We start from the raw sequence: 27,860 nt of genomic DNA on the forward strand, positions 1-27,860 counted from the left end.
AAGGTGACGTGGATAGATGACAGGACATGTAGAGACGATCAGGGCCAAAAGCAGTGGGGGACAAGAGGGGAGTTATTGAGGAAAGAGGTGATAGGAGAGAAAGGGGGAAGAAAGTAATAGACTTATGCCTGGAGTGGCAGCCAGCAAGTACACACAAATAGACCCAGTGAATTTAAGGAAACTGTTCACCAAGGAGTGATGAATACATTCTGAAGAAGTGGAGCAGAATCAGTGACGACAAGAGACCCATGAATGCTACTTATAGCTTGGAGTAGTGGTAGTATTGAAAATTGATACAAGTTATGTCAGGTGGTGACACTAATTTATTCCTGGCAGGATTTGAGCTGGCACGGTCCCAATGCATCAACACCCCACTCTCAAAATAAATGGGATGGTGACTTTAGTAACCTAAGTACCCAGGGGTGAGTGTCTTCGCATTTTTTTGGCAGGATGCAGTGATTTGTTCTTCTTGGAAGTGAGACACCCTACAGGCCAACATTTCAAAAGGAAAAAGTGGGAATATGCATTATTCAGTTACGAAAATTCACTGCTGCACATTTCTTTATGATAGACTTGCAAGGTTTGCTTGTACAATATTTCCAGCACAGAATGGGTCTTCAGTCATCATGAAACTTGTACATTTAAATACAGTACTAAGTTTTTGAACTGCTTTTCTTCCTTAATACATGCAACATTAATCTGTGGCTCTGAAATTGCAAACCTTGAAAATAGCAATTTTCCTTTTTTCATAAAATACTTTCAGTATAATAAAATATACCATGATGTTTCGTACAATGTAGAGCAGCCACTGAATGGATATAAGAGTCAGGAATGATGACTAAATGCACAGTCAAAAAGACAGGTCTCCAAGAGGCATTTAGAAACAGGAAATTAAGTAGCATGATAAAGATGGTTTATGGAAAATCTAGATTTTGTTGAAGGCTGGTGAGGAGTACTGATGACTAAGGTTGGAGATCAGCAGTGAACAGGTAAAAGTAATTGTAATTACAAAAGGTAGGATGTGGAGTTCTAAGCTCACCTTGAGGTCAAAAAGGAGCACACACTGGGGTTGCTGGTTGGAGCCAAATAAGATGATTTTGATTTTCTCAATTAATTGGAGAACGCTTTGGCATGTAATTAGAGAATGCACACAAGCAGGCCATTTGGCCGCAGTGTCTGTGTGGACTCATTGACAGAGCTGCAACTATTGCCCACTTCGTACTTTTTCCCCAGAGCCCTAGTAATATTTTTCCCTTCAAGTATTCACCCAATTACTTTTTTGCAAGTTGCTATTGAATCTATTTCCAACATCCTCTCTGGCGGTGCATTCCAGATCCCAAGTCGTCATTTATTGAAAAAAGGTTTCTCTGTTTCAGCTCTTTGTTTTCTTGCTCGTCACTTTAAATCTGTGTCCCCTGACTACCAATCCTTCTGCCATCAGAAAGAGCTTCTCCTTATTTGCTATATCATGGGCATTCATGATTTTGAACACCTCTTTAAATCTGTTTGCCTTCTCCGCATTAACAAGGACAACCCCAATTTCTTTAGTGTCTCCCCATAACTGATTTACCTTACCTCTGGCAGCATTTGATGTCAGACAACCTGACAGCACAGAATGGATTGCAGAATTGAGAGTTCTCATTGTACAGCTGGGTATGATTGGCACAGATATGGAAACTAACACCTTTCCTGCAGGTAAAACCTTTTGAGGGACAATTTGCAAACAAACAAAAGGTTGATGGGTGTTGCAAAGTATATAATCTTTACGCTGGGCAGTGGCTGCAGATTTGCTGATGACCTGGAGACGAGCAAGAGTTGTGAAGGGACAGTGGAGGGGAATGGAGTAGCCAGCCATGTTGAATGTTCTAAAGTGTTTGGAGAGAAAATAGGTCACCATCACAGTAACAGAGATATAATTGGTGTTATTTCTTAGGGCAGTTTCGAAGCCAGATGACCGAGTTGTATTTAAGGATTGTGGAGCAAAGTGGAAGCTTTTGACATGAAGCAGTACTTGGAGAGGGCAGTTGAGTCAGAAATGTTTTGTCTTGAAGAGGTAGATGGTAAAGACTAAAACTTTTGAAGGTGAAGCACTTTTAAAATTCTCCATAATGATTCTTGGCAGTGTTGAATGTCCAGGACTTGAGCCACTTCATGCACCCAACTTTAACACAGATGTAGGAAATGTGTCCTTGGTATTCGCATGATGTCATGATATGTCTATTTATTACATGTTGGTTCACAGTGCTTAAAATTTATAATGGTTACAGAGGTGATGGAAACTCACCATAACCACACATTTTGGCCACATCCTGCCAGGAAATACTCACGGTGATAGAATTTCAGGACCAGCCCATCATATCCCAAACTAATGTCAAAAAATACTTCTTAGAAGATCTTGAAATGCCTCACAAATCAAATCAGAAATAAATGTTGAAAGTTGTCTAGAGCTCGACAATACCAACACGTTTAAAACTCCTAACCTAACTTTATCCATTTGAAAATAGTAAATTTTGCTTGGGAGGCAAATATACTTTTAAATAAACTGCAACGTATCTCACCATTTTTTAACCTCTAAGAAATGCCTTCTATTTTAAATAACCAAATATGGAAAAATGTTATAAGGTGTTTGAAGATTTATAATTTCTTTGTCACATGAAGATTGGGTTAAAAGTATGTCTCAGATATTCCAATAAATCTGAATGATCACTGAAGTATTGGGTATGTGTGGGTCAGGAACTCTTGATGACATAAACTTCTGACCATTAAATGCAAGTATTGGGTATAAACTGCAATTGTGCAGATGCAAGCTTTTCTATCTTGGGTAGCTTAGTCTTTGGTGAAGTGGTTCAAGAATAATGTTTTGCTATATAAAAGGAGAGTAGAAATTATGATGCAATATGTGAGAAAAACAAGTTAAATTTGTGTATATGTTGTGTATGAAAATTTCTGTAATAAATGTACTGGGGGCTTCTTTCATCTTTGCGAAGTGTAAATGACTTGTTGCAAATTGGCTGGTTTTACCTGCCTCATTCTCTTCTTCATTGAAGTCAGCGGAAAGAAAAATGGGATGGGTGTATAATAGTAGCTGATTTACCAGTGGCTCTGGAGAGACTCCTTTCAAAGTTTAAAGTTCACCTCGTATGTACAATATTTGATTGAATTCCTAAACAGTTACGGTACGTACGCTTTGACTGGTTTAAATGGCATCTTATATTCTAATAAATGTGGTAAGAGTTTATTTTAAGTGTCAGGCAATCCACAGATTTATGAAGAATCGTTAAATTATGAATAAAGACAGTTTTGTACGTAAGCCAACTTTTTCAGAGACATGATCTGCATTTTCCATAGTCATGAACAAGCACATAATCAATTCTGCCTTTGCTCTAAACATGAATGATGCTTTATACCATCAATTTAAACTTAAAACATCTGCTTTATATAAGCATAAAAGTTTTTATCTTCTATATGTTTTTAATTTACAAAAGTATATCATCTTGGGTTGGAAGAATACTTCAGTTTGAAGAGTGTTGCATTTAAAGTACCAAATGGCAAACCTACACAGTTGATTTTTTTTTAATACTCCCGTCCTTTCATGGTACATCAAAGACTACCATCCAAATACCGTTGCCCTCGAACAAAATATTTGACAAATCATTTACAACATTTAAACAACTTAGTCTGAACTTATGATCAAATCTACCCGTATTAAATAAATTATTTACTTGAACCAGTATGCACAATGACCAATTGATGGTGTGTGCACATCTGTATTATAAGTTGGTGGAGGAGAGGCAGGATGGAAAAAATATTGCTGGTTGAAGAAATAAAAAGAATAGAGCGAGAAGGGATGCTGAAGGTAGGTTTAGATTGATCAAATAGGCTGTAAATGTTCACTGTCAAGGCTCAGTGTTGACTTGGGAAAGATATCAGTGATATCAACGCCCTTGTATTTCTATCCTAGGAAAGGGCCTGCACCCTTTCCTGAAAGGAGAAAATGCTGGCAAAGAAGACTGAGGGCGAAAGAAATTCCTTGAATGACTTGCATTAGCCCATTCCTGATATCAGTCACTGCTTGCACTGCAGCAAATCTGGAATCATTGAAACGCAATAGTGCAGGGGTGCCAGTGTCTGACCTTTAGGTTATCTGCCATTCTTTGTGCCTGGAGAGGTAGGGAGTAATCAAAGCTTTATTTGTGTTGTTAAATTACATCCCTGGATACGTTCCACTAAAATTTGTAGCCAGAGGGGTAAGTTCTCATAGCCGTGTGCGAGGTTGCATTGCTTACTTTATTCTTGAGTGAAGTTAGATATTGGCTTTATTCGCTATGTATGTATTTATATATATTTTCAAACTGGAACAAAGGAATTGCAACACTCAAAAAATCGAAGGTAAAGGAAACCAATTGTAAGGAATTGACAAAAAAGGTAAAGCCAGACCTGCGTGTGCAGACTAATTTACTTTTGGTACAGCTATTTTTCTTGGAGAAAGATTATCAAACTTGTAAGGAAGGTAAAACTGAGTCATATTTACTATTTTGCTTTATAAATCCATAGAACCCTACAGTGCAGAAAGAGGCCATTCGGCCCATCGAGTCTGCACCGACCACAATCCCACCCAGGCCCTACCCCCATATCCCTACATATTTTATCCACTAATCCCTCTCACCTACACATCTCAGGAAACTAAGGGGCAATTTTATCATGGCCAATCAACCTAACCCGCACATCTTTGGACTGGAGCACCCAGAGGAAACCCACGCAGACACGAGGAGAATGTGCAAACTCCACACAGACAGTGACCCGAGCCGGGAATCGAACCCAGGTCCCTGGAGCTGTGAAGCAGCAGTGCTAACGACCGTGCCGCCCACGGTATGTTGGTATCAAAGAAACCTTTCAAATTAGTAACCTGCAAAACCAAAATGTTCCTTTTAGTTAGACATGGTAGGGGGGCGTTGGTAGGAATTGAGCTCACGTAAATGTTGAGGTCACTGGAATTTTAAATGTATTGATAGATTTTTCTTTACTTAAAATAGAAAAGATTTAAAAGGTGACTCAACAGAGCAGACTTTCCTTGAAACACAATATTTGTTATTGTTTTGCTGTACAGTGTCTCAGCCCATAACTTTCAGTTGGTCTTTTTTATCCTCTGACTTTTGTCAGTTGTGAAAATGTACAACTGCTCCACATTTTTCTTCCTTGCAGTTTTTTTATTCTCCTTCAGCAACATGAGGTTTTTCTGCCTTCATCCAATTTCCTCCTTGCATTTTTCATGATCTTGTGCTTTATCCTCTTTGTCAAGCAATAGTTAATCTTTTGCACCCGGCTGCTTTTATCATTCCCCTCTGCCTGCTTTGATGAGCTACGTTTGGTATCAGCATGGAGAACAGGAAAATCTTACAAAAGCAAAACACTGGATGCTGGAAATGAAAAGAGAAAATGCCAGGAATGTTCAGCAAGTCAGTCAGCATTTCGAGAGAGAAATTAGAATTTATGTTTCAGTTCAATAACCTTCATGAAGGTCATCGACCTGAAACATTAACTCTCTTTCTCTCTTGCAGTGTTGCCTGACCTTCGTGAATGACATTGCACAGGGCAGTCTTGTTTGGTTCCAGAGTTTGCATTTTGCCCAGTGGTGGCAACAGGTTGTGTGACTCTTGACTGACCTGTTTTGTTCTCCACATTCAGTTGTACCTCAGAAACATTGTTGCTGCCATCCGCTGGAAATGTGACTCCCTTCACCATTGCCATTTCTGCCGACATCAACAATCAGCATGCCAAGATTTTCAAGACTGTATATACAATTGGAATTCTCGTTTTTTTTTTGGAGCTAGAACTTAACCTCATTCTTAAAAGATGGACAAATGTTATCACCAGATGTGTTCCTTTCTGGACCAGGAGGGTGTCTGTCAGCATTTGGTTGCCTTGTAGATAGTATTGAATGTGTTGGAGCACTTAACGGAGATAACCACATAAATTTGCCATCTATCTCTTCCGAATCAGACTATTAATGATCAAAAGTGTACACAGTGTTTTGTGTGTTAAGCAGACAAGAATTCCATCCAGAAAAATTGAATGCTGCACAAGCTGTTTTGCTTCTTCCTCTTCTACCCCCAATTTGAATTAGTTAATGTTTATCCACTGAATATTTTGCAATAGGCAATGGTCTTTTAAGCAGCTCTGATTTCTGTAGAAGTGATTTTATGCTGCCAGCACTTTGCTAAAGTGCAGGCTAATTTTTTATCAAACAGCTGATTTTCTTCTTTGTTTTGTGTCCATTTTTACTGTAACAGACAAGCTTTGAGTTGCAGACATCTGTATACAAAGTTACCGAATTGAAACAAACCCAAGTGTGGATGCCAAAACGACTGAAATTTGCAGCTACATATGGAAGCAAAAAGCTGATTTGATGGGTGAATGAGTGTACAATGCGCTAGGTACAGAGATATTGCCTTTCTTTCTTAAGGCACTCCATTTGAGAAATACGTTATTAGCAACTACATTTCCTGGTTTGTTGAATGTGCGTGAAGGATATTTTGACCTCACTGCCTACATATTCTCTAAATGTATTCACCCTACAACAGCCCTACCAAAAGCTAAACCTAGCTGGAAAGAAACCTTTCTGTTTATGCATATAATTTTAACCTCATCTCTCATACTTCCTATCAGATTCCTTCTACTCTTGATAATTGGACCTAACAAGTGCATGTTCTTGGTGGTCGAAGACCCATTCCAAAGGAAAAGAGATTGGTTGCTTAACAATTCTGTTTTCCAGAGCTTGGTATTCTCGACCTAACCAGATATGATCCCACACATTGTCCTCTTTAATTGCAGAAGGAAAAGAACATTGCATTTGTTACATGTAGAACCAACATTACTGCTTGGTAACCTACCTACTATTTTGACTGTCTAAACAAAAACCCTGTGGTTATGAAAGTCATCATCTCAAATGTTCACTTTATTTTAAACGAATTGCTCTTTGTTTTGCTGTGCACTCCATAGTCTCAAACTTGGATACAGTTAGAATAGTGATATATGACACGTAGTTGGAATAGATTGGAAAACAGAAACAAACTATCATGAGTGTATTTGATTTGACAGTGAAAGCTATTTCTTTTTCCATGGATATTAACACAGCGAGTAGAAGTGTTTATAGCATGAAATGTATCTTTCCCAAGGCAATATAATGTATGTTAAAAATATTCATTATATTAGATTTACTGAGAGTTAGGTTTTCAGCCCAGATCACTTCAGCTGTCAGTAGAATGTTAGCTGGAATTGGTTTAAAGTGGAGTTGTTTTACTGCACTGGAGCAGGTGTCAGAAACCCCTGACACAACTGGAAATCCTGTCACTCTGCATTTTGTTTCCATGACATAGAACTGAATTCAGAAAGTGGGGCACCGATAGCTAAGGACATTGAAAGCAAATTCTGGTTCTCTTGCAAATCAAAGAAAATAAACTGACCAAACTTCTCTTCTGGCACTATCATAAAGCCTTGCTAAGCTAAAGTTTAATGCATTTTTTGGAGTCGGAATAGATGATTTTTGACCCTTTCCCCATGCTGCCACCTTGCAAAAAATTGTTTACAAAACCATTGTGAATCTCTTGACATGCATTTGGCTGCTACTGTTTCCAGGCAGCACTGGGACTTGAACCACGGGACATTTTAGAGCAGTGTCTCCAGAGCTATCTGCTGTCTGAAGAAACTTTACAACAATGCACATTATACAGTACAAGAGTTATTAATATTTCATAATTCATTTGAAACTGAAAGCTTGGTGCCATGGATTATTATCTTATTTAATTATTATATTGCAACAAATAAGCATTAAAGTACATGTATGTTCTTTGTTCATAAATTACTGTTGAAGATGTTTTAACCAGGGTCTCCAGTTAGCTAAACTTGTGATTTACACTGGAATCCACGATAAAATGTCAATCATCCAGAATAATTGAGATTTGAAATGTTATTTGGATTAATTTAATTATAACCGAGACAAAAACAGGATTTAAGTGAAAATGGTCAGCCTGCTTTACTGCATGATGTACTGGATTGAAGTACTATCCCAGCCTAAAACAAGCATATAAATAGTTTGTTTGGTAGCACAGAACTTAGAGTATTGCTGGGAAAAAAAAGACATGCGGTCAGAGCTTTTCATCTTACACTTATCAGGACAGAAGCAAGAATGCCAAATTTCAAAGGGAACAACAATTTATATTGAATGAGAAAAGAGATGCTGATTGGCATGTTGACTTTGATTGGTCAAGGTGTTGCCATGGTAAATACACCAGTGAGCTATTGCTTCAATGCTTTTGTTTATTCAAAAAAAGATGCAATTTTTGGATATATTCCTCTTGCTGCAGAGGACCAGTCCCTGCATATGAATATATGTCGCTCAAGCAAACATAAGCGTGTGGCACCACAAGCCATTTTAAATTGGTTGTCATGTAATTCTTAGCATACTCAGGATTTCCAACAAATACTGCCCAATCGTCGAGTCACATCTAATGTTAGGCATTATGTTCTGAGTTTTGCAAGCATGGGTTAGTTGAATACGATCAGTACTCTGCCTGTTGCAATCAGCTGAAGGGACATGCTGTTTGATACAATACAGTGGTTATTGAGATGCAAGACCTATGTGCCTGGCATCGCACCAACACTGAAATTTACGAGTGAAGGTTGGCTTGCAGTAGACAGAAGTAGAGAACACATGAGAGCTGTTTCTCAACTAGCAGGTTGAGGAAAGTGAGCTTGTTAGACTGTTCCATTTTAAAGATGAATATCTGTTTTGGGCTCATCAGCAATCATGTAAATATGCCTCAAGCCATTTGCTCACCATGCAGACTTGACTCCGAAATAGGGTGCATCATAACTATCCTGAGGGATAATGTGGCTACCCCAATCAGATCATTGCTCGCTGTATATCAAGCATACTCATGAACGGACCCAAGGCTACCACTTTTGGACCTGAGAAGTGCCCACTCTATCTCTAATTAACCTGGAAGGATGAAGTGTCTCTACAATTGATGCAACAGGTGATGCTAGTCATTTCAATATGCTGCTACGCAGTGTCAACACAAATAGTGTTTTCCACCAACAGGATGCTGCTATGAAGCCAGAAAAACATTCTCCCTACCACACAAGTGAGTAATGTGATATAGAATTTCAATGCTGGTGCATAGCCCACACATCTCAATGACTGGCCAATTGTATCAAATAGCATGCCCCTTCAGCTGTTCATATGTCTGACGTTGGGTGTGATTCTGTGATTGGACAGCACCTGCTGAAAAATCCGACTGTGCTAAAGAGTACACCGGCAATCAATTTAAGGTTATTAGCCATGCAATATATTCATTGCAGGGACCTGCCCTCTACAGGCAGAAGGAATATATCCAGACATTGCACCTTTTTTAAATAAACAAAAGTATGGGGACCATAAGATGTAGGAACAGATATAGGCTATTTGGCTCATCAAATCTGCTCCACCATTCAATCAGATCATGCCTGATCTAATATCATTCTCAACTCCACTTTCCCATCTTATCCCCCTACCCCTTGATTCTCTTACTGGCAATAGCTCCCTGGTGCATTCGGCATGGCAATATCGCGAGTAGACTTGCTAACCAATCCGCATCCTTTTTCTTTTGCAATATAAATTGTTGTTCCCTTTGAAATTTGTCGTTCTTGCAGCTATCCTGATGAATGCAAGATGAAATGCTTTGACAGAGTGTCTCTTTTTTCAGCAATACTCAGGCATGTAAATCTTGTGCTTATCTAATTTTTTTTCCAGTGAACGTGAGTTAGTAAAGTTATCCATCTGCAATTTGAACTAATTACTTATTTTTTTAAGATTGGAAGGGTGGTGGAATGGGAAATCCAAGAATCAGAGTGGTGCAAACTGGAGTGTTTTCTCAGATTTTAGAGTTAATTCAATAATGTCCCATAAATAGCAGGTGCATCATACTTCTGAAAAGATATTACTAATATCAAGGAGAAGAACATGATGCCCCTCAGCATCCAGAATCAGACTGTTCATCGGTCCATGAGTAGCTGTTGGAGAAGGAAACAAACTCCAATTTTAATTGTATGGGCTGATTTCTGTATTTCTTAAATAAAACAGGGCCACTGATCAATCTCAGGGCTGTGTTCCTTGTTCTGCCGACCATTGACATTGAAATACTATAAGATGTGCCTGAGCAATTGAAGAGCAACCCTTAGCTGTATTCTTTGTGTGAATACTGTGTTAGATCATATTTGTAAACTATGTTAACGGCATGTAGCAGCGGGACATAATTTTAACAATATTGACACACAGCACTTTAGCCTTGTTGGCTCCTTGGATTTAATATTAGACTCCTGGAGCATGAATACTGGAATCTAAATGGGCTCAAATTTGACACTTCTGTTTCTGGCCATATTCCACAAAGGATGCTATTTACAGTTTTTATTTACTGAGATGTTTATTTATATTAGATAGCAGCTTTCAACATTATCATTTACAATTTTGGCTATAAGTGTTCATAAGTAATATTTTTAACACATTCACAAGACGACCGCAGCTCATTTCAATGGTTTGAACAGGAAAAAGCTGACCAAAAGGGTTTATAAAGTGAGTGATAGCCAACCTAGTGAAATGTGAAGTGGCCAAAATCTGATACTTAGTTGATCTCTGGTGATCTGCTCAGTTAAGTACGATTTTTATCCATTAGTTTAAGAGTGGATGATGGTGATTTGGTTGCATCCAACTGTCTGGAGAAAATTGGATCTTTGATAAGCGCCCTGTTATCAGAGGGGGCTAGTTTCTCATTTACATTTAGATGAGTATTGATTATTTATTTACTCAACTGAAGTGGGATTCTTTTCCAATTTTAACTGAATTGTCTGTGTTGTCAGTTGAAAGAGAGATAAAGCTCCTGACACCACCACAAGATAACAACACTTTGTGGTGAAGATAGAAGTTGGAAGGGACCTTTTTCTGTTGTTGACTGAAAGTGAAAGTTTAAAAATTAGAATTGATTGGTTGTGTTTCCAAATGTTTTCAGAATTTTCTTTAGTGAAGTCTGTTAAAATATAACCTCTGTGTTTTCCCTACGTGGAGAGTCACCTAAACTCGACACCCAGACAGAAGGTACAAAACTGGTTCAAGCAGCAGCATATCCCATTTTGTAATCAATATGTTGAATATGAGTGCTGCCGGAAAAGATGCTTTACATGCAATAAAGGAAAAAGGAAAGAAAGATGGGTTTTTAGTTACTTTGCAGCTCTACCTATGTGTCTTATTATGTTAAATGTGTCCAGTAATCTCATATAACCATAACGAGTGACGTTTGTTCTGTTTCAAGCAAGCCCTTTGCAGTAATTTAGAGATGAGCAATTTCCAAAGGGTAGGCATTGCTTCGGCCTGTGTGAATTTTTTTCATTTTCTGCAAACACTCACACTGTCGGTTTCATGCTGTAGCTTGTTTATGCATGCACAGGTTTTTTTTACAATTGCAATAATGTGCCTGCTGTCTCGAATGGTAAAACCCCCAGTTGACATGTAATATCTTAAAGTGTCTTACAGATTATGATCTGTCACTTTTCAGAATTTATATTGATTTACAAAGACAGCTTGTGTTACTGTAGCCATCAAAGATTAAAGCAGCATTGTTACACTACACATAAATAGGGCAGAGTTGGTAATATTTGGGTAATTTAGTGATTAAACGATGGTGGATTATATCAGTATAAAATATTTTGGGTTTAATACTTTAAAAATATACTGAAATTTAAGAAGAATACTCCTAATAGAAATAGTTTGTGATCATGTTACAAAATTGTTTGGAAATGCTGTGTGAATAACTGAATAAGCCAATTTGAAGACTCTTGTTCATGTTTGTCTTAGATGTGGGGAGTTATTATAGGTAAAACATCATCATTTAGAAATAGCTCAATTTCCTGTAGGCAAATAACAGAAAACAATCAATAGAACTCGCCTAAATAAATGGCACCTGGGAAATGACAGCTTAAATCCATTTGACTTTAGAGCAACTAGCTCAGAATCAGTACAGAAAAGTTTGCTGACATTTAAAAAAACATATTTTCCAGCATTGGATTATAAAAATCAAAAGTGTCATATGGTAAAAAGCATGTGTTGAGGGATATTAATTTTTGAATCTTTTCTTGAGTTTCTATTTTGAGGTGATATTTATGCTAATATTAATATGCTGTGGATTGAAACATTTTTTCCAGTTCTGGCACCATTATCAGTGTCAAATAGGAGAGAGAGTAGCTACAGAATAAAGCTTCCTTCACAATACCCCAACAATGCACTTCAATCTCAGCTGCAGAATAATCACCGATTTCTACACGGCTTTCTTCTTTCTACTTCTCATTCTGGCATCTTTATAGCTTATGAGTGAGATTGCTCATTACTGTGCCACTGTAGTTAGTGCTGACTGAAACAATGTTGAGACTGGGAAACTGATTTTCCTCTTGTGGAAGCAGAGACTGGTCACTTTCACGTGAAAGTATATACTAGGTTCTAATTCAAGTGCCAAGAGGGAAAATACAACTGTTGTTATCAACTGCACCACTTACTCTCACACAGTCTGTTACAATCAAAGCTTTCTAACAGGTTAAAAGTTTCAATGTTTTCTAATTGATGCTTGCCATCTGTTTATCTAAAGTCCAGCAATGTCCTTAACTAATGATTATCCACTTCTGTTTTGGTTGAAGGATCCTCTTTTTAATGGATTAATAATCAGGGGCCCTAATTATCATATGTAATTATAATATGAAAGTACTGTATGCAAAGAGTGCTTTAATGATACTTAAAGGAAAACAGGTATTTCTTTGAGTTTAAATATTAGTGTTTAATTGGAGAAGGTGAATTCATCTGGTGCCCATAACCCACATTAATAATTGTGGGTTTACCTCTGACAGTCTTCATGCTGCTGTCCACATTTGCTCTCAACGCTACTCCATCTGTGCTCCCCTCACAGGTGAGGCAGCTATCCCACACTGCATTGCACACGTGACGGTTGCACTCAGCTCCCACCTCCAAGCTCACCAAGCCTGCCTCATTTGGCACTTTTGGATTATTTTGCAGACCCCAAGGAAGTCTCTGTGGACCCAGTTTCAGAGCCACTGCTCTAAGGCTAGCTGACAGTCTTATACAGTACGCTGTGTGGCAACCTCATTACTCCACGTGAGTGTCAGACTGCAGCAGGGCATGTGCCATTACTGCAATACTTGGAACTTTACAGGTCCATTACAACCAAATGCTCATATCTTAGTTTGCAAAAATTGATTGTATTGCTAGATTGTAATCTGAATTGTACTTAATTTTCACAAGACACAGAAGGCTCCTTTGGTGAGTTGGTCAGTTCAGGTATTAAGCAGCTGAGCCGTTCAGGCTGCCAGCCAAGATACTGGGCTAGATATCTGGTCTGTGTTCAGCCAATTGATTAGTGATAGAAACTCAAGAATGTGCTGTTGTATTTTGAGCTAGAGAAGAGAAAAACCCGTCAGCATAGTGTCTCTGATCGCTATCCAGCACCCCACTGCTATAAAAGCATATGTGCGGCCAGTTCTATGTCCCCTGCAGCTCATTGCCTAAGTTCATATGTGGCTACTACTAAAGGACAACTGACATATGGAACCATATCCCAGCAAGAATTCAACACCTGGAGAGGGAGAAAGTTCATGCAAAAGGAATAATTAATTTTGTGGGAACAAAATAAAATGTTACATTTGAGCTTGGTATGTACTTGTTAAAGATGATTGTACAATACATGAGTAAATAAATAGCTATTAAATTCTACACAAAAATGGGTAGGTCAATAAATTGGAGGAAGAAGGGAACAAGAATTTTGATTAGAATTGTAACATGCATAAAACATGTAGTCAGAGAATCTGCTTTTACATTTATGGCCGGAACGATGGGAGAAAGATTCCAAATAAACTTGCATTAATTTGGTATCTGCAGACTACTGTAAATTACTGAATAACATATCAGAAATGCCAATTTGTGCTGGCATTTCCAGCTTAGTTAAACTTAGTGACAAAGAAATTTAGATTTTTTTAGGTCTTGACCACAAATTAAAAACCCATTGGTTTCAGTAAAAAGATGCTTGATGCACTGTAATCAGCCGATGGCACTTTCTGCATTGGGATTGGAAAGAGAGTCTAAACCCTCATTTTTAATTGTTTCAACTATGTTTTCTGCACAATTAGCATGGAAGTTTCTCATTCACATAATTTGCTGGCCTTTTTTTTCGTTCCAGGGCATCAGTATCGGCTTGAGAAGCAAAATGAACCTAACGTAGCTGTAGATTTAGATCGTACCTTAGAAAGTCAGAGCACTTTGGAATTCTGTCTGGTCAGAGAGTACAGTAAGTTTGAACTTTTGACTTTTGAACAAATATGTCAGCAAAACACTGATTAGAAATATACATGTTTGAAATGTTTGTCGAATGTCTATTTTAATTCCAACTATAAAGATTTGGGATAGGTACGTAATGTACTTTTTAAAAGTCTGCTAATTTAAAAAGCAATATACAGATGTCAGGATTTGATAACTATCATTGATATAAAATATTAAATGTCTCTTTGCAACTACTGTGATTGCCAAAGGAGCACATTCCTTGACAGTCCTTTACAAAAATGGAAAATTTGAAGAAAACTTTGGCAGATCCTGACTCTGCATTCTATCTTTTCTGTTTCAACATGATGTCAGGACAAATCTGGTATCAGCGACTTCAGTTCTGAAACAACCTCCTTCTACTGGGTTAATTCTAAAATCCTCCGTCAAAATTCCTGCGTTAACCATTGCAGAGGCGGAATTGCATTGATAGCTTGCGATCGGATTAATTTACTTGAAAATAGCTAACACTATACATTGAGCTGGAAAAAGGTTTTGGGGAGAGTGGGGGGGCACGTAATTGATTTTAGGACAAATGTGCAACAGATTTGCATTTTGAATAGGAACAAATGTTTAAGTGAGGGATCTTGCCTTCAGTAGACCTTTTAAAACCTAACCCATGCAAAGAATTATGCTTAACCTTGACAGTGGTTTTGTTTTTCCTCTTGTGTTTCAATCACTGAGTGCTGTTACCTTTATTGGAGCAACTGGTGAAGAGAAATTATTGAGCGTGGCACTGTGAGGGAGCTGAATTAGTGTATGTCACTGAAATACAAGATTGAGAAAGCCTTCTTTGTATCAACTTCATTTAGTTATTTTAAGCTACTCACTTCAGTCACACTCTTTTCCTACATTCATCCATCCTCATCCCAAACCAATTCCTCCAGTGCAACTTACAGTCCTTGCCATTGCAACACAAATACAATGCTAACCACCAACAGATGGTGACATTTGAATTCAATGAAAATCTGGAATTAAAAGTCTAATGAGGGCCATGAAACCATTGTCAATTGTTGTAAAAAACCCATCTGATTCATTAATGTCCTTTTAGGGAAGGAAATCTGCCACCCTTACCTGGTCTGGCCTACATGTGACTCCAGAACCACTGCAATATGGTTGACTCTGAAATGGCGTAGCAAACCACTCAGTTCAAGGATAATTAAGGATGGGCAATAAATGTTGGCCCAGCCAGCAACACCCACATCCCCTGAATGAATAAGGAAATAAATGTAGATGCAAGTTTCATTTCCCACAGCTATGCAACAAGATAACAGATTGAGCAAAGCTATAAATTTCATTAGTTGTTTGCCTGATGATTAAATAGTACATATTATTTAATCCATTGCATGTTTCTCAAACAATCAAAAAACACTTTAAAAACAACTAAATTATTGACAGATCTGCCAAACACATGTTTATGATGTTACAGGGTGTGCATAGAAATGTATGCAATCCACAGCCCTGTTCAAAGCCCTTATTCAATATGGACTCGGAGAACTGTGCGTCTGTGCTGAAATTGTCACTGCTGCAAGTCTATGTGCTGGCATACTCTTGACATCGCCCGTAATGTGAATTATTTGGTCTCAGCTGGAGATACCTAGGTTGCCAAACGCAAGTCAAAACTCTTCCATCAAAGGAAGGAAGTGGAAATTTTGGTGGAAAATTTGAGGATATTATTCATCCTGTTCAATTTCTGCTACACTCCCACTACATTTTGTCTTAAATTTACAATTTCACATGTCTCTTCTGATAATAAACTGGTATAGACTGGCTTTAGTTAACAAGAATAAGAAACTTCCAGCAACAGGGTTAGATGAGTTAGGTTGTGCTTGGCAAATCACTTCAACTTATTTGAGCATATTGCAGATGGATAAGCATCGTGACTAATATATTTAGACATTCAGAAAGCTTTCTTGTACATTCCACGTGAAAGGCTTCCATTTAAATTGAAAACCACATAAATTTATGGAATACTATAGGCTGAACAAGTAGATAAAGTAAGAGTACTCCTCAGAAATGTGACAACAAAATGGAGGGGGGAGGAAAGCTACAAGACGGTTCTCCAAGGGACAGTGCTTGGAGCACCACTGTTTCTCATCTACTTCAATAAATTTGGGGCTGGACTTGAAGTTTTGATTGTTCCTCGGTTCGAAGTGCAAACTTTGGATGGTTCTGCCAGTTTTACCCTGACAGTTACCCTAAAACGTTAGAAGGCATAAACACTTCTAACTCCACTGTAACTACCTAAAAACCCAAACCCAGCATCCCACAGGACACCCTGCACACAGATGACACCCACAGGGGGCCCACCACAGCACCCACAATCCAGTCCAATTCGAGACACCTCTTTCACCGCCCCCCCCCCCCTTCCCAGACTGAGCTGGGAATCTCCCAGTCCGCGAGAAGACACCTTCCAGTTAACTCTGGGAAACCACTTCCACTCGGGTCCACCCGTCCTGTCTCTCAACCCCCCCTTCCCCTGCCCCCAATCACCCCGTCCTTGGTCCGCGCCGTCCCTCCCCTCAGTCCTGCATGCCCCATCGGTCCCACCCGCCCCCTCCCCTTGGTCCACACTCTGCCCCTCCCCCTCAGTCCACTCTGTCCCCCCCTCCCCTCGGTCCACTCTGTCCTGCCCGCCGCTTGGTCCCACCTCGGCCCACTCCTTGGGCCCGCCCCTCCCCTCCTCTGGGCCCACCTTGGCTCCGCCCCTTCCCATAGCCTGTCCCTTGGCCCTGCCCCTCCCCATGGCCCATCCCTTGGCCCCTCCCTGCCCCGGCCCACCCTTCCCCCACTCCCCACCCCTCGGTGCGCCCGCCCCTCGGTCCACCCCCCCCTCTCGGTCCGCCCCCACCACCCCCGGTCCGTCCCCCCCCTTGGTCCGCCCCCTCCCTCTTGGTCCGCTCCCTCTCCCTTAGTGTGATCTCCTGGACTAGTTTCGATCGCCTCAGGGGGTCGGAGAGGAATTTCCCAGATTTTCTTTCCCCATATTGGCCCTGGGGTTTTCACTCTGGGTTTTCGCCTCTCCCTGGAGATCACATGGTCTGGAATGGGGGGGTGGGGGTGAGTTAATAGGTTGTGATGAACAAAGCATCGTAGCTGTGAGGGACAGCTCGGTGGATAGGATATTAGGATGTAGATAGGCTGGAAAATTGGGCGGGGATCCTGGATTCAGGATTCAATCCTGGACCGGGGAGCGGCGCGGGCTTGGAGGGCCGAAGGGCCTGTTCCTGTGCTGTATTGTTCTTTGTTCTCTCAATGATTTGGATGAGAATATAGGGGGCATGGTTAGTATTTTGCAGATGACACCAAGATTGGTGGCATGGTGTACAGTGAGGAAGGTTATCTCCAATTGCAGCGGGATCTTGGTCAATTTGGCCAGTGGGCTGACGAATGGCAGATAGAGTTTAATTTAGACAAATGTGAGGTAATGCATTTTGGTAGATTGAACCAGGGCAGGACTTACTCAGTTAATGGTGAGGCGTTGGGGAGAGTTACAGAACAAAAAGAGATCGAGGGGTAGATGTTCATAGCTCCTTGAAAGTGGAGTCGCAAGTGGACAGAGTGGTGAAGAAGGCATTCGGTATGCTTGGTTTCATCGGTCAGATCATTGAATACAGGAGTTGGGACCTCTTGCTGAAGTTGTACAAGACATTGGTAAGGCCACACTTGGAATACTGTGTGCAATTCTGGTTACCCTATTATAGAAAGGATATTATTAAACTAGAAAGAGTGCAGAAAAGATTTACTAGGATGCTACCGGGACTTGATGGATTGAGTTATAAGGAGAGACTGAATAGACTGGGACTTTTTTCTCTGGAGCGTAGAGGCTGAGGTCTTATAGAGGTCTATAAAATAATGAGGGGCATAGACAAGGTAGATAGTCAATATCTTTTCCCAAAGGTACGGGAGTCTAAAACTAGAGGGCATAGGTTTAAGGTGAGGGGAGAGATACAAAAGTGTCCAGAGGGGCAATTTTTTCACACAGAGGGTGGTGAGTGTCTGGAACAAGCTGCCAGAGGTGGTGGTAGAGGCAAGTACAATTTTATCTTTTAAAAAGCATTTAGATAGTTACATGGATACGATGGGTATAGAGGGATATGGGCCAAATGCGGGCAATTGGGATTAGTTTAGGGGTTTTTTAAAAAAAGGGCGGCATGGACAAGTTGGGCCAAAGGACCTGTTTCCATGCTGTAAACCTCTGACTCTATGACTCTCAGTACTGCAGGGTCCTGTTTGGCTGAAATAGCTACCACTATTAGACTTTAACTGGTAGCTGCACTGTACATGTACCCTATTTCTTTGTCAGTTTCTAACATAATTTAGTTATTGGCATTCAAAGTAAATTAGTGTTAATTTATTAAAATTGGTCATAAGAATTAAAATCAAAATTGAAGGCAGTGGAAGCTCAATTCACATGTTAAATTTAGTTGGGGAGTTGGTGTAGACAATTTGTTTAATTACAGGTAATAGCTGTGTATCATTATAGTAATTCAATTACAGTAATATGACTGAATTATTGTGTGGGCGGCATTCTTGCTTATTTATCTCAATTGTTTATAAAGTTCAAACTCATGGCTTGCATTTTAAAAAGCAAATTTTAATAAAATCTGTCGTCTAAATGTTTGGAAGTACAGACTGGGATCAGTTATTGGCACATGTGCCACAAGTATAAGTGTGCTACCAAACATTTAACACGAATTGTCTCATAGGTGATGGGTCTTGTTTATGTAGCATGGGGGATGGAATGTGAATTCAGTGAAATATTACTTGAAGTTAATCACTGTAGAAAAAGTGAATTATTGGTTTGACATGCCTCTTAAATAACCGCCTATTTGTGCTCTTTTTGTGTGTACTATAATGTAACAGTACTGTAGATCAGAAGTAAATTTGGTTGACATAAAGGTTAGGATGGAGTGGCAAAATTTACTAAATTAGTCTTTGCTGCCAAAGTTAAGTTCCTTTCCAAAGGATTCTTCTTTACAAAATACATCTAAATGAAATGGAGAATTCACTGAAAGCCAGTTTCCACTCAGAATAGGAGAGCATACATCTTCAAGTTTTAATTTGTGTTCAGAATAGAACTTAAATAAAGTAGATCACCATTATTTATACAACACTTATCATCGGATGGTTGAACCACATTCCTGCTCCAGCTTACAAATTCTCAACCTGTCACCATCTTTCTGTTTCTTTTTTTATCAGTGGACTCCCCTGAATTTTCTCCTCCCGTTTCTTCTGAGTTCCACATGCACTGGCTGGAATTTTCCAGCCATTCACGCTGGCGGGATCTTCCCATCCCACCAACAGCGCAACCCTGCAGTGGATTTCCTGGTGGGGATTGGTGCTTTCAACCCCATTGACAACAGTGGGATCAGAAGATCAATGGTGGGCCGCGTCTGCCAGTGTGAAACTCGTGGTGGCTTGCGTGAAAAATCCCACCACCATCTTTTGTGGTCTTCTCCCCAATTTCTGATGTGTTGATGTCATTGTTTCCTGATTTGCCTGGACTTCTCGTGCACTTTTCAATGTTGACAGTATCCTCTCTTGGCACTTTATTTTGTTTTCTCAATTCAAGAAATTCTGAGTTCCTGAATCAGAGGTACAGTTCAGAAAAAGTACCTTCTTTGCTTATGTTAGGGAAAAGCTTTTCTCTCCTCTTATTTTCTTTCCCAGACCATTTGGCAACTAAAGTTGACAGCTGAACTCTGTTCTTAAACTTCTCCATGTTGCTTTCCACAGGCCATTCCAAGGACAGTCTGGAGATTAATATCTCTGCTGTTGTTTTTTTTAATGCTTCTCCACAATGTAGCTGATATGGAAGAGAGAAAGGTTGAAGATAAAACTTGTAAATATGTGGGACAACACTGCTCTTTAACTTTGTGGAGTTTAAAGCTGGTTGTAAATTCAATTCTCTGTACATGTGCAACAACTACACTGTAACTGGCATAATTATTTCAAATCTATGAAGCTAAGTGTAAATTTAACTAATTTGCTTTTAAAAGTAATGCTGAATGCTCACGGTATTTGTTTATGAAAGGAAGGGTACAGAGCAATTTCAACTTAACTCAACAATAACCTTCATGTGCAAAGGCAAACTTAGTTGAACAAAGCAAAATCTTAGAACAGGAATTATATAGTTGTTGAAGGTTTTCCTGTCGTGTAAGAATACTTTTAGACGGTCAGTGATAAATAACTATCTGCTCTCTTGTTCCTGCATTAAAGAACTCGCTAGTGCTGAAAACAAAGATATAAATATGTCAACTTTTCACAATCAAACTATGAAAAAGAAACATAGGATCTGATAAAGAAGAGTGCAGCATGGCAGTACTACACTGTAGTCAGTACTATTGGTAATGAAACGTAAACTGGTGATTTATATATCTAAGTGTTTAAGAAAAGATTGCATCTTCTGTAATGGAGGATAGTGGTCCTTTTTAATTTGTTTAATCCGTTTTTTTCAAGGTTATAGAGGGATTCCATGCGATATTAAATAGAAATGGTCCAATATATCAATGTGTACAGTCAGGCTCTTGATTGGTCAACTAAGAGGTCACTTTCGAGGGCAAAATGATCTTGTCATGGTTCATCAGTTTAAAAGCAGCAGTCTCAACCTGAACAGGGCATCTACAGGGCTGTATGATCTTATTTAAGATAATTTTGAGTAAGAATCTTTTTGTGTGTATTACAGTGAAATCCAGTTGAAGTGATCAATTTTGATAGCCTCTGACGCCCATGTGTGCACTGTAACTGAATGAAAACCAAATCCAAAGATGACAATTCTATAATGTTTATCAGAACAACTGTCAACGAAGAATGGCCGGCTGGCAAGGCTGTTAATCAATTATAGTGTTGGTAGCCAACAGACCTGTAGCCTATTGTTTCATGAGTCCAGCGCACACTAAGCACAAATTATCTTTTATTTGTTCATGCCATATGAACATCAGTGGAAGGCCAGGATTTGTAGGTCACAAATTGTCCTCGAGAATATAGTGATGAGCTGTGTTCTTGAATGGAAATGAATGCCTTGCTAGGTCACTTCAGAGAGCAGCCAAGAAAATCAGCCATATTCCTGTGGGTCTGGAGTTATATGTAGACTAGACCAAGTAAAGAGGGAAGATTTCATTCCCAAGAAGTGGTTAGTGATTCAGATGGGTTTTTACAAGCATCCAGTCATTTCATGGTCACCATTCCAGATACCATACTTCAAATACTTCCCCAGCTGCCATTTTGAAATTTAAGCTCATATCTCTGGATCATTTATCTAGATCTATGGATTGCTAGTCCAGTAACATAACCATTATGACTTACTTGATGAGTACAGCCAATTGAACATGTGCAGCTTTAATCTAACGTTGGGAAATGTGATTTGATTCTTTATTTCTGCCGTTTTAACATGCACCATCAAGAAATCTTAAACTTTAAATATATTTGATCTGATTTGATTGGATTTATTATTGTCACATATATTAGTATACAGTGAAAAGTATTGTTTCTTGCGCACTATACAGACAAAGAATACCGTACATAGGGAAGGAAAGGAGCGAGTAAAGAATATAGTGTTACGGCCATAGCTAGGGTGCAGAGAAAGATCAATTTAATGCAAGGTAGGTCCATTCAAAAGTCTGATGGTAGCAGGGAAGAAGCTGTTTTTGAATCGGTTGGTACGTGATCTCCAGACTTTTGTATTTTTTTCCCGACGGAAGAAGATGAAAGAGAGTATGTCCAGGGTGCATGGGGTTCTTGATTATGCTGGCTGCTTTTCCGAGGCAGCAGGAAGTGCAGACAGTGTCAATGGATGGGACGCTGGTTTGAGTGATGGACTGGGCTTCATTCACAACCCTTTGTAGTTTCTTGCGGTCTTGGATAGAGCAGGAGCCATACCAAGCTGTGATACAATCAGAAAGAATGCTTTCTATGGTGCATCTGCAGGTGGTAGTGAGAATTGTAGCGGGTATGCCAAATTTCCTTTGTCTCCTGAGAAAGGAGAAGCTTGGTGGGCTTTCTTAACTATAACGTCCGCATGGAGGGTCCAGGACAGGTTGTTGGTGATCTGGACACCTAAAAGCTTGAAGGTCTCAACCATTTCTACTTCGCCATTGATGTAGACAGGGGCATGTCCTCTACTATGCTCCCTGAAGTCGATGACTATCTCCATTTTGTTGACATTGAGGGAGAGATTATTATCGTCACATCAGCTCACCAGATTCTCTATCTCTTTCCTGTAATGTGTCTTGTCATTGTTTGAGATCTGACCCACAATGGTGGTGTCATCTGCAGAGTTGGAGAGGAATTTGGCCACACAATCATAGGTATATAAGGAGTAAAGTAAGGGGCTGAGGACACAGCCTTGCGGAGCACCGGTGTTGAGGATGATCGTGGAGGAGGTGTTGTTGCCTATCCTTACTAACTGCGGTCTGTGGGTTAGGAAGTCGAGGATATCCAGTTGCAGAGGGAGGAGCCGAGGCCCAGACTGCGAAGTTTGGAGATGAGTCTCGTAGGAATAATGATGTTGAAGGCTGAACTGTAGTCTATGAATGGGAGTCTGACATCGGTTACTTTGTTATCTAGGTGTTCCAGGGTTGAGTGTAGGGTCAGGGAGATGGCATCTGCTGTGGACCTGTTGCGACGATAGGTGAACTGTAGTGGATCCCTGGGCAGTCTGGTAGGCAGGAATTGATTTGTGCCGTGACTAACCTTTCGAAGCACTTCGTTTTGATGGGTGTCAGAGCCACCGGACGATATTGAGGCACGCTGCCTGGCTTTTCTTTGTACTGGGATGATGGCCGTCTTCTTGAAGGTAGGGACCTCCGATTGGTGTAAAAACTGGTTCCAATAAATTTTTGACTGAGCTTTGAAGCCGTGAATAATGCACCTTAGCGGAAAGTTTTTATTTTCTTCGTTAGTCATGAACAAATCATCCTTCAAATGGAGAAAAATTGCAACCAGCAAATTTGCAATCAGTGTTGTACTGGTAATTCTGCTCCTGTGTTCTTTCTTCAAACCAAAAGTTTAGCATTTCACTAATATTCCAAGAGTATTCCATTGATGCCACCTGAAGAAACACAGGGCAGATTGTTAAATTTACAGTTCCAGATCAATCACTTCAACCATGTATGATTGAGGGGAGGAGTGTTGTCCCAGAAATTGATATCAGCTCGGGATGATTCCACCCTCAGTCAACCTTCCCCAGGGCCGGATTAAAGGAGAGCAGGTTGATCACTTTGGATCCGTTGGTAAGTAATTAAGAAGTGATTGCGGTAGTTAAGCAAATTTTTTAAATTTAACATTGAATCCTGAATTTCCCAAACATGTTTCCCAACCTGTCAGGAATTCACCAAGGCAAATGCAATGGTCAAGAGCTTCTTCAGCGAAGTTGGCAAACTGTGAAGACTTGATCAGTTACACTGAAGAGCTCCAACTATGGTCATTGAGACTGCTGTTAAAGTACTCTTCCCAAAAAGTGCTTGGAGTCCCTTCACCTAACTAGCATTTCATTCTCTTCAGCTCTACTTCCCTGTTGCTAACCTTCATGACAGCATGGCAACAGCTTATGTAGCTCCACCAACCACCTCTGCTGAGGTTCAAGAACAAAGACCACACTGACAGCAATAGCAGAACTTAGCTGCCTTTTCTCAATCGCATACCCCTCCACAAGGAAGATGGAATGGACAATGTGATCCAGCTCACAGGAGGTGAGATTACCAACATGGGGTCAATTTCCTCACCATGTGTGAACACCATTGGCTCAGGAGACTCGGGCTGTTGCTGCAGGTTTTGCTGATAGCTGCAGTGTCCTGGAACAAGAGCTTCCCAATGGACAAGGTGGGTATGCATTTTCAATGGCTGACAAAACCTTTGCAGCTCTCCTTTCCATTTCTGTGATTATTGCAGCTTGAAAAATCCAAGTGCTGGTGAAGTTTTTTGAATCTTGGCCAGGTCCCTTCAAGTAGAAACCCTTCCCCCTCCCTTGGTCAGGGAGCCGAGAGGTGAGCTGTAAATTGGTTTGCTCTGGTAAAGGGCAACTACAAAGCCCGCACAATAAGAATTGGGTTCCAAACCTTTAAGGGAAAATTGACGAGGTTCAGCCCTTAGTTTCCGATTGGCAGAACCTGTATAATGCCAACATGTTTAGAATCTTGCTGATATTGAGTCTTCTAATGACCTCAGCAGAAATTTCTGGTTTATCATCCGACTCAGCTGATGTTGCTGGTTCCATGAATCTGAAATGATGAAAACCATATCTGTGAAGAGGAAGTGGAAACTTTCACTTCATTCACCAGCTTTTAATTATCTTTCATTGCACAGCTGTAATGCCTTTAAATTAATTGTGTATATCCCAGTGCTCCTCACTGAATCTCCATCCTAGGTTTGGTGGACCTTTATAGTTCACCTAATTTTTTTAATATGTGTTCCTAGGATGTAAATGTTGCTGACAAGGCCAGCATTTTTTGCCCATTCCTAATTGTTCCTTGACAAACTGGTGTTGAGTCACCTTCTTGAAGCACTTCACACCATGTGGTGTAGATACACCCACAGTGCTGTGCGGAAGGGAGTTCCAGGATTTTAATCCAATGACAGTGAAAGGATGGCGATTTAGTGCCAAGTCATGAGGGTGTGTAGCTTGGAGGCAAACTTTCAGAAGGTGATATTCCCATGTGTCTGATGCCCTTGACCTTCTTGGTGATAAAATGGGCCTGGACAACTTAATTTGCTAGATTCTCTTCTTCCAGTGGGAACTTGGGCAATTACTGAGAAAAGTGGAAAAAGTTTATCCGTTTGCTCCTGCCTCTCGAATTTAATCAGATTGCCAATCCCAACAGCAATATAAGATGCCCTTTGTACCTGCTAGTTCATGGTTCCTCTGTGGTATTAAACTAACAGACTAAATATGATGAATTATTTGTACTTGGAAAAGCCCTGATTCTTCACAACAAAAACCAAACAAATATCATAAAGGAGAAAGGTGTTATACAGATATCAATATATCCTATTGATCTATCCCGGACATCTGTTGGATAAGAATTATATTGCATGCAGGCTACTGGATCAAATTTGTTCTCAAGCAAGTAGTAAAATAAGTGCAGCAGTTCCTGCAAAGTTTCAGGCTGACAGTTCCCTTTTCAGTTTGGACTTTTAAAGATTCATTGCTAAATGACTGGAGGTGGCCATGGCCGTCAGAGGTAATGTCTGAAGACATCGATATGGGCTGTAGCCCAAACTGTCTAATTTGCATGCTTAACTGAGAATTTTGGGTTTTGTATTCAACCTGTCGGTGAAATTATTGCTATTTGCCTTCTCAGAAAATATTTTTCTTTTTGACTGACCATTCTGATGATTTTGGGGATCCATTCTGATGCATGCTTCTTGAGATCAGCCCAGTGTGGTCCCTTTTCTCATGGTGCATTTGGCCATGGACATTTTCTTCAGAGTGGATTCCTCCTCCTCCCATTTTACAGCACTTTTTTTTTACCAACACCAAATCCCCTCACAGCAGCTTAGTTTTTCTGATGAGTTAGCGAGCGCTATGACCTTTAGCTTAGAACCAACTTCATACTTCATTCTTTATGCCAGAGGACCCATTTTTGTTTATCGTTTACCACACACAATCTGCTATGTCTCTTTGTGGGCATATTTTAAATTCCTATACATCTTCTTTGCAGGCTTGTTATTGTCTACTCGATCCTACATGTTAACAGTTGAGTAAAGCATGCATTTTGAAGTTGAAAAATAGAGGCTGACTCCTAATGCAATTATAGCATTTCTTAGCAGAACAGGAGAAGTCAACTTATAAACTGAGTATAGGCCTAAACATGATTTTTGGCACTAACAAATTGAGGTCCTCTTATACGCTGGGTTGACTTGTATACCACTATCTACGGTCATTATTTTTTCATTCCTGGGATGTTTATTATTGCCCATCTATAATTGCCGTTGAGAAGGTGGTGATGGGCAGCCTTCATGAATTGCTTCATTCCACCGTGCTGTGAGGGAGGCAGTTCCAGGATTTTGACCTAATGATGAAGGAACAGCGATATATTGACAAGTCAGGATGGTGTGGAGAGGAACTTGCAAGGTGGTGTTCCCATGCACCTGCTGCCCTTGTCTTTCTAGCTAGTAGAGGTTGTGGGTTTGGAAAGTGCTGTCAAAAGAAACCTTGGTGAGTTGCTGTAATATATTTTATTGTTGATGCACACCACTGAAACTGTGCATTGATGGAAGGAGCGAATGTTGAAAGTGATGGATAGGGTGCCAATCAGTTGTGTTGCTTTGTCTTGGATTGTGTCAAGCTTCTTCAGTATTGTTGTAGCTGCACTCATCCAGGCAAGTGAAGAATATTTCATCAAACTCCTAATTTATGCATTGTAGTGGTAAATATTGGGAGTGGAGTTTCAAATTACTTATAGCTATTGGAACAGTTGGCATACTTGGTGGGAACGCTGGACTCCCGGATGATGCAGCAGTAAGCTGCACTTCACTGTTCATGCAATCTCATCTATTCATAAGTATCCACAGCATCACTAAATCTCAGTTGGAATTGTTCTTTTAACAAAAGATGTGCGGGGTTGGTAAACTGAAACTGATGTTTGATCAGTTTCAGTGGAAGTATTGAGAAATTAGAGTAACTCTTGGCCATCATAGAAAGTCATTCTTAGGGCAGTTGGATTTTCTGACTTCTCCTCCTTCAGGGGTGCCGTGTGATTCCCATTGTGTGGAAACAAAATGCACACTCACCCTCATGTATAACCTCATTAAGCCTTCATCCAAACATGGACAGAAGAGCTGAATTCAGGAGATGAGGTGAGGGTGACTGACCTTCACATTAAGGCAACGTTTAACTGAGTGTGACATTCAGGAGACGTAACAAAACTGGAGTCAGTGGGAATCTGGGGAAACACTCCACTTGTCACAGCACAAAGGAAGATGCTTGTGGTTGTTGGAGGTCAATCATCTCATTCATGTAACAATACTACAAGTGTTCCTCAGGGTAATGTCCTAGGCCCATCCATATTTGGCAGTTTCGTCAGTGATCTTCCCGCCATCAAAAGGTCAGAAGTGGGAATGTTTGTTGAATGTTCAGCACCATTCATGACTCACCAGACACTGAAGCAGTCCTGTATGCAGCAAGACCTGGGCAATATTCAGACCTGGACTGACAAATGACAAGTAACTTCCACCACATATGCCAGGCAATGACCACCTCCAACAAGGGAGAATCTAACCATCTCCCCTTGACATTCGGTGGCATTATCATTACTGAAGCCTCCAACATCCTAGGGGTTACCAGTGATTAGAACATTAACTAGATCAGTCATCTAAATATTGTAGCTACAAGAGCAGGTCAGATGACAGACATTCTGTGTGAGTGACAAAACCTGTCCACCATATGCAAAAGGCACAAGTAAAGAATGTGATGGAATACTCCCCACTTGCCTGGATGAGTGAGGCTCCAGCAACA

At 40.1% G+C, this 27,860-nt stretch overlaps 1 protein-coding gene across 9 annotated transcripts in view; it reads left to right on the forward strand.

Annotated features, from left to right (window-relative positions):
* The window catches only part of mapkap1 (MAPK associated protein 1), a 260,057-nt gene that overhangs the window by 183,580 nt on the left and 48,617 nt on the right, over window positions 1–27,860 (forward strand). For 6 of the 9 annotated variants that reach the window (XM_078226462.1, XM_078226457.1, XM_078226459.1 and 3 more), the window contains one exon: window positions 14,268–14,375. The exons of the other annotated variants lie outside the window; for them this stretch is intronic. In XM_078226462.1, coding sequence (XP_078082588.1) covers window positions 14,268–14,375 — 108 coding nt within the window. The remainder of the gene's footprint in view (window positions 1–14,267; window positions 14,376–27,860) is intronic. 9 annotated transcript variants of the gene reach the window in all.

This window comes from Mustelus asterias, chromosome 13, assembly GCF_964213995.1.
Source record: "Mustelus asterias chromosome 13, sMusAst1.hap1.1, whole genome shotgun sequence".
Taxonomy (NCBI): Eukaryota; Metazoa; Chordata; class Chondrichthyes; order Carcharhiniformes; family Triakidae; genus Mustelus; species Mustelus asterias.